Source organism: Neoarius graeffei, chromosome 24 (assembly GCF_027579695.1).
Source record: "Neoarius graeffei isolate fNeoGra1 chromosome 24, fNeoGra1.pri, whole genome shotgun sequence".
Classification (NCBI taxonomy): Eukaryota; Metazoa; Chordata; class Actinopteri; order Siluriformes; family Ariidae; genus Neoarius; species Neoarius graeffei.
In genome coordinates this window covers 35,076,593-35,088,881 of record NC_083592.1, presented here as the reverse complement: position 1 = coordinate 35,088,881, position 12,289 = coordinate 35,076,593, and the positions used below count along the sequence as shown (strand labels likewise).

At 42.8% G+C, this 12,289-nt stretch overlaps 1 protein-coding gene across 2 annotated transcripts in view; it reads right to left on the bottom strand.

Moving 5' to 3' along the window:
- The window catches only part of edil3a (EGF-like repeats and discoidin I-like domains 3a), a 499,492-nt gene extending 491,703 nt beyond the window's left edge, over positions 1-7,789 (bottom strand). For both annotated transcript variants that reach the window (XM_060907106.1, XM_060907108.1), the window contains exon 1: positions 7,411-7,789. In XM_060907106.1, coding sequence (XP_060763089.1) covers positions 7,411-7,474 — 64 coding nt within the window. In that variant the 5' untranslated portion in view covers positions 7,475-7,789. The remainder of the gene's footprint in view (positions 1-7,410) is intronic.
- Between the last annotated feature and the right edge of the window lie 4,500 nt (positions 7,790-12,289).

Genomic DNA, 12,289 nt, shown 5'->3' with positions numbered 1-12,289 from the left:
TAAGAGACTTCCAGAAGAGTACAATCAAAACTACAACAGCAATGAACTTCCATTTCCACAAATATAATACCTGCTTTTCAGTTTTACCAATTTGCCCAGACATTTGCCGTTCCTGATGGGACTCATGCTTAGTACATTGCATAAATTCATAATGTGCACAGACGCCATCCTCGATCTCCATACCCCCCTCTGTTCTGCACATTTTTATATGTGCTAGCCCTTCATAAATCAGGGCACACACAGTTTGTTATGCTAGTAAACCATTTTGAATTAGCTTGTGCTAGCTAAGCAAGCCATAGTACAGTAGTTAGCTAGTTAACTACAGAAATAAAAGGCTAAAGTGCTTGACCATGAATGTTATCTAGTGTTCCAATGATCTAATCATAGTAGATGATAGTAGTAAACTTTTGAAATTGTTAAATATTTAACCATAGCTTGCAGGTTAATATTTTCTCGGGGGATCAGGAGAAATTTATGCTTCCACATGGAGGTTGTAATTTTAAATAGATTATGCTATATTGGCAATAAAACTCATCCTTGAGTCATGCAAAAAGTGAGTGCTTTCATCTCATCTCATCTCATTATCTCTAGCCGCTTTATCCTTCTACAGGGTCGCAGGCAAGCTGGAGCCTATCCCAGCTGACTATGGGCGAAAGGCGGGGTACACCCTGGACAAGTCACCAGGTCATCACAGGGCTGACACATAGACACAGACAACCATTCACACTCACATTCACACCTACGGTCAATTTAGAGAGTCACCAGTTAACCTAACCTGCATGTCTTTGGACTGTGGGGGAAACCGGAGCACCCGGAGGAAACCCACGCGGACACGGGGAGAACATGCAAACTCCACACAGAAAGGCCCTTGCCGGCCACGGGGCTCGAACCCAGGACCTTCTTGCTGTGAGGCGACAGCGCTAACCACTACACCACCGTGCTGCCCCCGCTTTCATCTCATATCTATTATAATAGCACTTATGTACTGCATCATATATGGTTGCATTTGAATATACAGTACAGTATTTATTCTATCCACATTCAGCAGATATGAGCAATTGCATACTCTGAATGGCTACTCTAGTACTAGGATATCAGCTCATATACCGTGAGCAGAGAAAAACAAAATGGCGGCTTTGTTATCAAGTATTCAAAAGAAACAGAAATAGCTAAAAGAATATAGGTGTCATCACCCCCCCCCCCCCCCCCCCCCCATATCTCCTGTTCCACACTACAGCCGTTGGTGGCAGTAATGCACCTTTAAGTTGGTTTGCCAACCGCCAAAGAAAAAGAAGAAGAAAATGGCAGAGTGTGTTGCTGAACTAACCAAGGACAAAATAAAAACTCTGCTCAACCCCCCCCCCCAAAAAAAAGCAACAAAATATGGAATAAAAGTATTTGATGGTAAGAATGCATCTGTTTATTATTCAAGAATTATTATTATGATTATTATAGCATTTTTCACAAATTACTATTGTCATTTCGCCAGTTTCTAAGCGGAAATTATTTTGTCTGACGTTTTGTATAAAGTTTTTATTTATTGAATTCGCAAAAAAATAAAAAATAAAAACACTCTCAAAATCCAGTGAATGTGGATAGAATAAAACAGTTATTCCACTCAATCTCATCGGACATGGCTTATAGCCAACTCGGCGCTACGCATCTCGTCTGCTCTCAGCTCGTGTACGACTTGATTTTGTGGAATAACTTAAAATTGTCGTGCTTGAAATCTGCTTTCCTACAACCTCCAAAATAAGACTCGTATTCAGCTCAGAAACTTTATGAACTCTTAGAAAAACATAATGAAGCACTGTTCATACAAAATTGCCATGTCGAATGTTTACCCAGAGGAGTCTGTGAAGGAAGACACAGATATAGAAGCAGCAATAATATTTTCTTGCAGTGAGTTATCACATTGGGACAAACTCTACATTCTTCCCAGCTAGAAAGGTCATCCTGACCCTTGTTCGCTGCATACAATTAAGCTCACTATTATTAAAGAAACTCTGTCTAGTCAATCTCTGTGGCATTTTCAAGTCCCCCCCAACCACTCCGTCAGCACACCCTGTCCACCAAAATGTATCCAGTACTCGTCAATTCCAGCTGGTCTCATGAAATTCAGACAAGCTCTGGTTTTGCACTTCAGAGGAAAGGTAACAAAATGACTACCACAGACTATCCTGTCAAAACCCTTTAATACTAATGTCATTAAACAGCCAGAAACCAGATGGTGAATATCACAATCACACCCAGGAAGCATGAAGAAAAAGGAGCAATAAGGCAAAACCAATGGTGCTCAATCTGTGAGGGAGACCATTATGAAAAAAAAAATCGTTTTGCTTTAGCTTCAATATAACAACATGCTAAAACTAGATCTAACATTGAATGACCTGCGTCATTGAAAATGCTTTCATTTTAAAAATGTGGTGTCACTGGAGATGGTTCAGGGCCATATTCAGAGTTGGGAACTCCAAACATTCTGTCAATATTTATTGTGTTTTCAAAGCAAGGTTACATTAAATATATATTCAGGGCTTCCTATTCAGATTATGGAAATGACCCGTGTACAGTTCATGCCTCAGAGCATTAGAAGCATCTGAGACCGGGTTTCTTCAATAGTGCCTCCAATACCACCTTTAAACACAAGCTCTTCAGGATAGATATATAAATCAAGGACATACGTACACTGCTGACTAAAGTAGGGTTTCATTTTTATTTTTCTTTGCTGGCAAATTTAATACAATGTAAAATAAAAGCAGACAATTTCAAAATGAAAAATAAACCAGGCTATGAAGATAAACGAGAATATGATATATGTGAATGAGAAGATAACAAGCATTTAAATAACCATCTAATCGGAAGCTAGTATATTGCCAGGACATTGCCGTCTTGTATATAATTTTATCCATAAATTATTTGGTCAAGATAAGGAATGGCTTCGGTTGAGATGCTCTCATTCGCTGTCTTCTATGTCAAAAGTCCTTTTTTGTGGACTTTAATCAAATCTATTGATTAATTAATTAAGTGTGTCATAGTTACGTGTTTGTTATTGAGCGCAAATGGTTTGCCGTAGTTTAAGTGCATTTCCAGTCCAATACGTACTGTACGTTTCCGTGTGACATATTGTCTGTACATCAAACTGTCAATCAGTGACTCCGGACTTAAATCTCCTCCTCACTCAAACCGATATTGTGCGAGAAATTCTGAGGACAGAAATCAGCTGTAGCTGAGGCACACTGTGGTTTTGAGCAAAATCTTGCACATCTGTCTGAAAAACCTACAGTTGTGTCTGAGGTCTGAATACAAATATGTGTGCAATTTCGATATTAAATCTTCACTGTAAGCACTTTACTCTGAATACAGCCCTAAATGACAATGTGACAGCGCTATTCATGTAACCTGCGCACTGCAGAGGTTACACTACACTCACCGGTCACTTTAATAGGAACTTGTTCTTGATTCTAAGATCCCTGTTCTTCTGCTGGCAGGAGTAGAACCCAATGTGGTCTTCTGCTGTTGCATGCTGAGATACTTTTCTGCTCACCGTGGTTGTAAAGAGTGATTATACGAGTTGCTACATCCTTCCTGGCAGCTCAAACCAATCTGGCTTGAGTTTCCCAAAAGCATCGCAGCACAAAAATAATCATTATATGGTAGCGCGAGCAGCACAATGAACACTCCCTCTCCTAGTTGTTAAGATGCTCTTAGCCTTAAGAGGCTTTCAGGAAACCCACCCCTGGCCATTTTCCTCTGATCTCTCTTATCAACAAGGCGTTTGTCTCCACCCACAGAACTGTCGCTCACTCAGTGTTTCCCCCCCACACACACGCACACACCATTCTGTGTAAACTCTAGAGACTGCTGTGTGTGAAAACCCCAGGAGATGAGCAGTTTCTGAAATACTCAAACCAGTCCATCTGGCTCAAACCAACACCCATGCCACAGTGAAAGAAAGTCACACTTTGAGATCACAATTTTTTCCCCATTCTGATGTTTGAAGTGAACATTAACTGAAGCTCTTGATTTGTATCTTTAGGATTTGATGCATTGTGCCGCTGTCGAGGGATCGGCTGATTAAAGAACTGCAGAAAACAGCAGGTTTTCTGATTAGGGTGTTCCGAATAAAGTGGCCGGTGAGTGTGTATCACATTGGTGAGTTAATGAGGCTAAATGAAGACAATATTAAAAGAAATATGCAATGTTGTAGCATTGAAAGTGGCCACTGTTATTGTTATAGATCAACTTTTATCTTATTGAATATCGAATACATGTTCTACATCTCATCTCATCTCATTATCTCTAGCCGCTTTATCCTTCTACAGGGTCGCAGGCAAGCTGGAGCCTATCCCAGCTGATTACGGGCGAGAGGCGGGGTACACCCTGGACAAGTCGCCAGGTCATCACAGGGCTGACACATAGACACAGACAACCATTCACACTCACATTCACACCTACGGTCAATTTAGAGTCACCAGTTAACCTAACCTGCATGTCTTTGGACTGTGGGGGAAACCGGAGCACCCGGAGGAAACCCACGCGGACACGGGGAGAACATGCAAACTCCGCACAGAAAGGCCCTCGCCGGCCCCGGGGCTCGAACCCAGGACCTTCTTGCTGTGAGGCGACAGCGCTAACCACTACACCACCATGCCGCCCCCATGTTCTACATATCAGATTTAAGCCACTGAAACAGTGCCACAGCACAGTAGGAAGTTAAATCCAGCATCCCTCAACCATGACAGTGTTTATACGGTTTGGACTGGAATGCTAGCCTGATTGCCATTTGCCAATAGATTTTATTTTTTTTTATTTTTTTTCCTGAACAAACTCTCTCTTTTCATCACGCATTGTTATTTCATGGTCTGCCTCAAGCATCTGGTGAGCCACCACAATGCAATTGAATCAGCAGCACAGACGGCAAGCTGAGCTCTCGATACAGTGCATAATGACGAGTGCGAAAGCCCCCAATGCAGTAAGCTTGATCTTAAAATATTAGGCAGGAATCTGTTTGTTCAAGCCAGCAACTGAACATTTGCTATGTTGTAAGCATCAATAACATGACTGGAGGAGTTGAACCTGTTTATGCAGAGGGTGCGAGGGGGAAGCTCATTGCCTCAGTCAGCTTTAATGTTCATATTCAGCACAAAAATAAAATGTCACATGAGGCATGGTTGTGATAATCTGTTAAAGTTCCAGGGAAAAATAAGTCCCTTTTTGCAGCTGAATAAACTCTGAACTTCCTTACACACCCAAATGACAGCAGCTGCATCTTATTATTCGAGTAGGCTTTCATTCAATGGAATTCAAAAGCATCAGCCAGATTTGCATCACTTGTACTGAATTACACGGAGGTAATTAGGGCAAAATACAAGTAATCTCGAAATGCATTCATAAAAAAAAAAAGATTGGTTATTTTTCCACTCAGCTCTCTCCAAATAAAAGCTCCTTCCTCAAACGTACTCGCAAAAGTGCTGAAAGGAGCTTTTACTAAAGAGTAACAAGAATACGGAGAAGACACTTACCCATATTACTACAGATAAAAATGTTTAACGAATGGATTCTGTCAGTGATCGACTCAAACTGTCAAGTCTGCATGGGAAATATTTCCATACTAAATTAAAATAATGAAAATTAAGCTCTTGGTCATTTTATATAAGAAAGCAAACTGGGAAGCTGATTGCAGTTTGCCTGGACTATACGGTAACAGTACTCTGGTCCTGGTTATAGGTGGATAGCGCAGTTAATTAGCTTTAAGATTGTTTCTGAGTACAGACAATGATATGAGATCATGTCACTTCACACATCAGCTCACTGGCACCATGAGCGTTCATTTGACTTCTGAATGTCTTCTAATATCATGCAGTTAATTGAAGAACGCTCACTACCTGTTTCACTCCCGGACCCTAGAAACCAGCGCACCTCAAGCTATCATATGCTCAAACTTCATTATGCTTAGAGAGACTGAGCTCCAAGTGGCAGAGACATGAGCAGCCTGGGGGCCAAATTTCTCTTGTAATTATAACTCCTAGCACAGATAGCCTAGGGAAGGTGCGTGAATTTTAGAATTAGTGATGTGTCAACCTTGCAAAGCTGGGAAATACAGTATATTTAAAAAGGGGGTGCATATTTTGGTGCATATTCTGTTAAATGCTACCAGTTTTCCACTGCATGAGCATTTCGGTCACTTCAGAGAAACATAGCAGCTGCAAATTGTCACGTAACAAACAAACAAACAAACAAACAAACAAAGTGTCTTGAGGAAGTGAAAAGGAATAACAAGCCAGCTGATCAACGGGCACAGAAATGTCAACAGCAGTTTTGCTTCTGTTCCTCGGTCTCTGGATAGTACAGATCCAAAATAAAAATCACACTGAACAGTACAGTACTTATGATTGACTGAATTGCATTTATGCATAATTTAGCACAAGGTTCGAAACCTGTAATGATTTCCAGTGCACTGGAGGTGAAAGAAAGGGTTTGTCGGGAATCATGATAAGCATACCGTACAAGCTTCGATCAGGTCTTCAGTATATCATAGTATCTGCTTACAAGTTTGCATTTGAAAGGAGACTGGCATAACGGTTCATCTTACAGGGCAGGTATTAAATTATTTGGTTTCAAAAAGGATCTCTTATATACACTAAGGTATATAAGAAGTGTAAGCTAAAAAGCTGACGTCGGTTTTAGAGAATGCATAAGGAAAGAAGGAAAGAAAGAAAGAAAAGCTGTCATGTTACTGCAGTGCAAGGAAGGAAATAAATGAGAACTGGATGAATGACGTAGTGCATGAATAAATGAAAGGATGCATGCATGCATGACTCTTTTTATTTATTTGTTTATTTATTAAAGTATTGCAGTTGTAGGTGATAGCAGAAGTCAGGATGCAACTCCACTGAGAGACGTTTGCAGCACAGGAGCGCGCGCGCACCGCCCCACCATCCAAAACATGACTGTCCCACATCCTCTTCACCAGCAGCAGAGCGGAAATGAAGAAGTCCCTCAGCAGTGAGTGTTGGCTGAAGCAGTTTCTTTCTTTCTTTTTTTTTTAATTAGTGGTGCAAGGATTTGGAGAGGCAAACGCGTGCTACCTTTAACAAAACAGAGCATCATCCGCATCCTGGAAAATGCCAAACCTTACTGAAGGCGCAATGCTGAAATCATCTCCCAAACACACCTCAAAGCTTTTATTATTATTATTATTATTATTTTTTTTTGGGCACCACAGGATACGGTAGTGTCTGGTATAAAAATGGCGATAAATTGTACCTGCAGTCTGAAAGGCGCGCGCGCGGAAATGGATAGAAGTCGCGCAATTAGTGAGCGGCATTAACATTCAGAGCGCGCGCGCGCGGGCGGTTGACGCACAGCGCGAGAGGAGCGGAGGAGAAAGAGCGCATCTTTGCGCCTTACCTTTGGCGAGATGCGGGACAGCAAGACTCGCACAGAGGACGAAGAAGACAAGAACCGGTCCCATTTTAAACAGTGATAAACAAAGAGATAAACAAATAAATAAGTAAATAAATAAATAACGTCCCACGAGCCTGACAGACGGCGACAGGAAAACTTCAACCGGTTCCTCTTCGGAGTTCTAATGCAAAGTGTGTACCACCTCAGGCAGGTGTCCGTTCCAGCCCACCTCTCTCTCTCTCTCTCTCTCTCTCTGAATGAGATTTTAAATAATAAATAACAAACACTCCTGGGCTGTTTGATGCTTGCCCGTTCGAGACTCGACGCGAGCGGTTTAAACTGACAGGCAGCCCGAGAGCGGAAAAGAAGACGCACCGGAGCGCTCGAGCAGCGGCGCTGTATGTCTGATTTAAAAAAAAAAAAAGAAGAAAAAAAAAAGGGAAAAAAGGCGGTGCTCTTTCTCGCTCCGCCTCCGCGCACGTGCAGCTGCGTGCTGGGGCGGTGATTGAGAGAAGGGCGTGGGTTTAGCGCGCGCTCGAGAAGTGCGTCGTTTCGCTCGCACGTGAGTGTTCGTGCGCTCGGGATGAAAAGAGAGGAAGTTCTGGACACACAGATCGAGCTTCACTGACCTTACAGAGAAATCACACGTGATGCGAAGTTTTTCATTATTATTATTATTATTATTATTATTATTAGGGTGTCGGCTAACATTCAGACCATGCATCTGTTTATTAATTAATTAAGAAGAAGAAACCTTTATTTGTATGGGCGGCATGGTGGTGTAGTGGTTAGCGCTGTCGCCTCACAGCAAGAAGGTCCTGGGTTCGAGCCCTGTGGCCGGCGACGGCCTTTCTGTGCGGAGTTTGCATGTTCTCCCCGTGTCCGCGTGGGTTTCCTCCGGGTGCTCCGGTTTCCCCCACAGTCCAAAGACATGCAGGTTAGGTTAACTGGTGACTCTAAATTGACCGTAGGTGTGAATGTGAGTGTGAATGGTTGTCTGTGTCTATGTGTCAGCCCTGTGATGACCTGGCGACTTAACCTTTCGCCCGTAGTCAGCTGGGATAGGCTCCAACTTGCCTGCGACCCTGTAGAACAGGATAAAGCGGCTACAGATAATGAGATGAGATGAGATTTTCGCTTGCAGCTTTCAATTGGTTTATCATTTCTTCATCAAATATAATGAAACACGGCATTGCAGAGTCAGCCATTTTGTTGAAAAAATTTGCTAATTTTTGTAACCGTAACCAGGCAACGAACTAGCCAATAGCATTTCAGAAATACGGCCCTTTGATTGACCAATCAGAATTGAGTAATTTAACCCTATGTATTATAATAATAATAATTGCAGCACTGTCGCCTCACAGCAAGAAGGTTCTGGGTTTGAGCTGAGGGCCTTTCCGTGCGAAGTTTGCATGTTCTCCCCGTGTCTCCGTGGGTTTCCTCCGGGTGCTCCGGTTTCCCCCACAGTCCAAAGACATGCAGGTTAGGTTAACTGGTGACTCTAAATTGACCGTAGGTGTGAATGTGAGTGTGAATGGTTGTTTGTGTCTATGTGTCAGCCCTGCGATGACCTGGCGACTTGTCCAGGGTGTACCCCGCCTTTCGCCCGTAGTCGGCTGGGATAGGCTCCAGCTTGCCTGTGACTCTGTACAGGATAAGCAGCTACAGATAATGGATGGATGGATGGATGGATAATAATAATAATGATTGCAGGCTTGTAGTACTCGAATCCAGAACTTGGATTTGAGTCCGACTCGTGCCCTAATTTTAAAGACTCATGACTTGACTTGGACTTGAGCACTGATGACTCGGACTTGGACTCAGACTCATACATTAACTGCATTCGTACTCATAAATTGGAGACGAGGACTCGGATTTTTTCTTTATTTTTTGTAACATGCCATAATAATTTGGTGTAAGATATTTATATCTACATTAATTTTTGTACGAATTTTGTTCAAGAGTGTCACATCTGTGCGTCTTGGCACGTGCATCAGACACTCTCGTGCATGCACCATAAACAGTTTCACATAAAGGCAGCAGCAGCTACCGTCAAATGGTGCAGTTGGAGTCTTGTTCTCGGATTCGACTTGGATCAATAGTGGACTCGACTTGAAATGACTTGGACTTGACTCCGACTTGAACACTGGGGACTTTTGACTGGACTCATATTCAAGGTTTAGTGACTCGACTACAACACTGGATGATTGACCTGACTCAAAGCAACAATCCTGAATTGATTTTTATTACGAAATAGCCTTGATTTTCTTCTTCTTATTATTATTATTAAAAAATCATTCAATTCAAATTCATTCATTTCATCTTCAGGAACCACAAAAACTGAGAGAATTCAGGAAGTCAACTGCAGGGTTTCTTTCACACAAAGTTGGTCAAATATTGATGAGAGGCTACGAACCTACTAGAATCATATTGTAGCAAATTCAGTATTATTGTAAAATATGGAGTCATTGCACTAAGAATCTAAATTGTATCATGTGAAAACCAGAGCTTTACACCCTTAGTGATTGTGCATGGGTGGAGCTAAGGGATGGTCAGGAGTGGCCAATTCCACCCTAGCATGAAGCATGGGCACTTTCTCTGATGGTGGTGGTGGTAGTAGTAGTAAGGTTAGGTGTAAATGCCTGTGGTGGGGGAAGAGAGACTCCAATGATCTTCTTGGCTGTCCTCACTATCTAATACAGGATCTTGTGATCCAAGATGGTGCAATTTCCAAACCAGACAGTGATACAGCTGCTCAGGATGCTTTTGATCGTCCCTCTGTAGAATGTTGTGAGGATGGAAGTGGAAGATGGGCTATTCTCAGCCTTCATAGAGAGGAATGATGCTATGGACTTTCTTGGCTACTGAGCTGGAGTTGAGGGACCAGGTGAATTTGGTGCTCTTGACAATCTCCATGCAGGAGCTGTTCAGCTGAGAGTGGTCACTTCATGTGCTCCAAAAGTCAACAATCAACTCTTTTGTTTTATCCACTTTCAGAGACAGGCTGTTGACCTTGCACCACTCTGTTTGCTGTTGCACCTCCTCTCTGTATGCTGGCTCGTTGTTCTTTCTGATATGACCCACTGCAAACTTGATGATGGGATTTGAGCTGTGCATTGCTGCACAGTTGTGACCCAGCAGAGTGAACACCAGTGGACTGAGCACACAGCCTTGGGGCTCAGTGTGGTGGTGTTGGAGATGTTGCTCCTGATCCAGACTGAGAGGTTTCTTAGTCAGGAAGTCCAGGATCCAGTTGCAGAGGGATGTGTTCAGGCCTAGCAGGTTCAACTTCCCAATCAGGTGCTGAGGAATGATTATGTTGAATTCTGAACTGAGGTCTGTGTACAGCATTTGAATGGATGTGTCCTTTTTATCAACTGGATGAGGGCCAGATGGACGGTGGTGGTGATGGCATCATCTGTTGAGTGGTTGTGAGAGTATGTAAACTGCAGGGGGTCCAGTGAGGGGATAGCAGGGTCTTGATGTGCCTCATGATAAGCCTCTCGAAGTACTTCATGATGGTGATGAGTGTGATGGAATGGCAGGACACTCAAGACTTCTTCAGCATGGGGCAAGGGCGGGTGGTGCATAAGGGCGATTGAGCGACGCACTGCCAAAACGAAAAAAAAAAGGTTTGTTTTTTTTTAAACAAACTTTCACCAGTGCTGCTCTAGGCCGTTTTAATCTGTCTCTGGGTATCATTGTCCAATCAGGGTGGTCTTGCTTCTAGAGTACCGCCCCTTTTGGGGCAATTTCAGTCACGTTGAAAATCGCCCAAGAGTTCACTGATAGAGTCCCATGTTAATATATATTTTTTTCTCCTGACTGACACTTCAATGCAATCTCTATGGGTTCCGGGGGGGCTTGCCCTAACGTGCTTACATCACTGTGAAGTGCGGCAAAGTTGCGCTCGATCTGCTCAGTTTCTGAGGTGAGATGGATGTGAAAAGCAATTCAGTGCGGTCCTTAAAAGAAGTTCCATTTAGTCAGCGATCGAATCGAGCTAAATTGGCAACAAAACAATTTGGACCCCCCTCGACCAAATCTAAACATACCATAAAACAAATTTCGACAAAGGGGGGGAAATCATATACTCGAGGTTTTACTTCAACATGGTACCAGCGCAAATCCTGGCGAGCTGGCTGCAAGGACGCCTCAGTGGTTTTCTGCTCCCCCTGCTTACTTTACCACCCTGGAGGTGGCTCCACGGACAACACTGCTTGGACGGTCACTGGAGTTTTGGACATGCATCATTTGTCGGAGAAAATAAAAAAACATGAGTCATCAAAGATTCACATGGGCAGCTGCCTGAAATTTTCGGCTTTTGGGAGAGTGAACATCGCTACACAGCTGGATGAGGGCTACAGGCTAGCAGTTCGCCGCCACAACGATGAGGTGAGCAAGAACAGGCACATATTAAACCGGCTCACCCAGTGCGTGAAATTTTGTGGAGTGTTCGAGTTAGCTCTACGAGGCAAAGACGAAACTGAGGGCTCCAGTCACCGTGGTGTTTTTCTGGGTTTGGTTGACTTCGTGACTCACACACACACACACACACACACACACACACACACACACACACACACACACACACAGTCACAGAATCAGTTCACTTTTGATGTTTTCAATGTGCATTTTTATATTTGCCACACTTTGCTCTGAGAGTTAGCACTTTGGTAATATCCTTGGTAAATACCAGTAATTGCAAGATCTAAAGATCCACTCATCTATTTATTCAACTGCTATTGTTATGTTAGCCAACTATTTACAATGTTTTGTTACAGTAAGTGCACTTTCCTGTTGTCCTTAAGTTGCACAGTCTGTAAAATTCTTATTCTTTTAAGTTCGTTTCTTAAGACACGTATTTTTAAGTATGTTACCT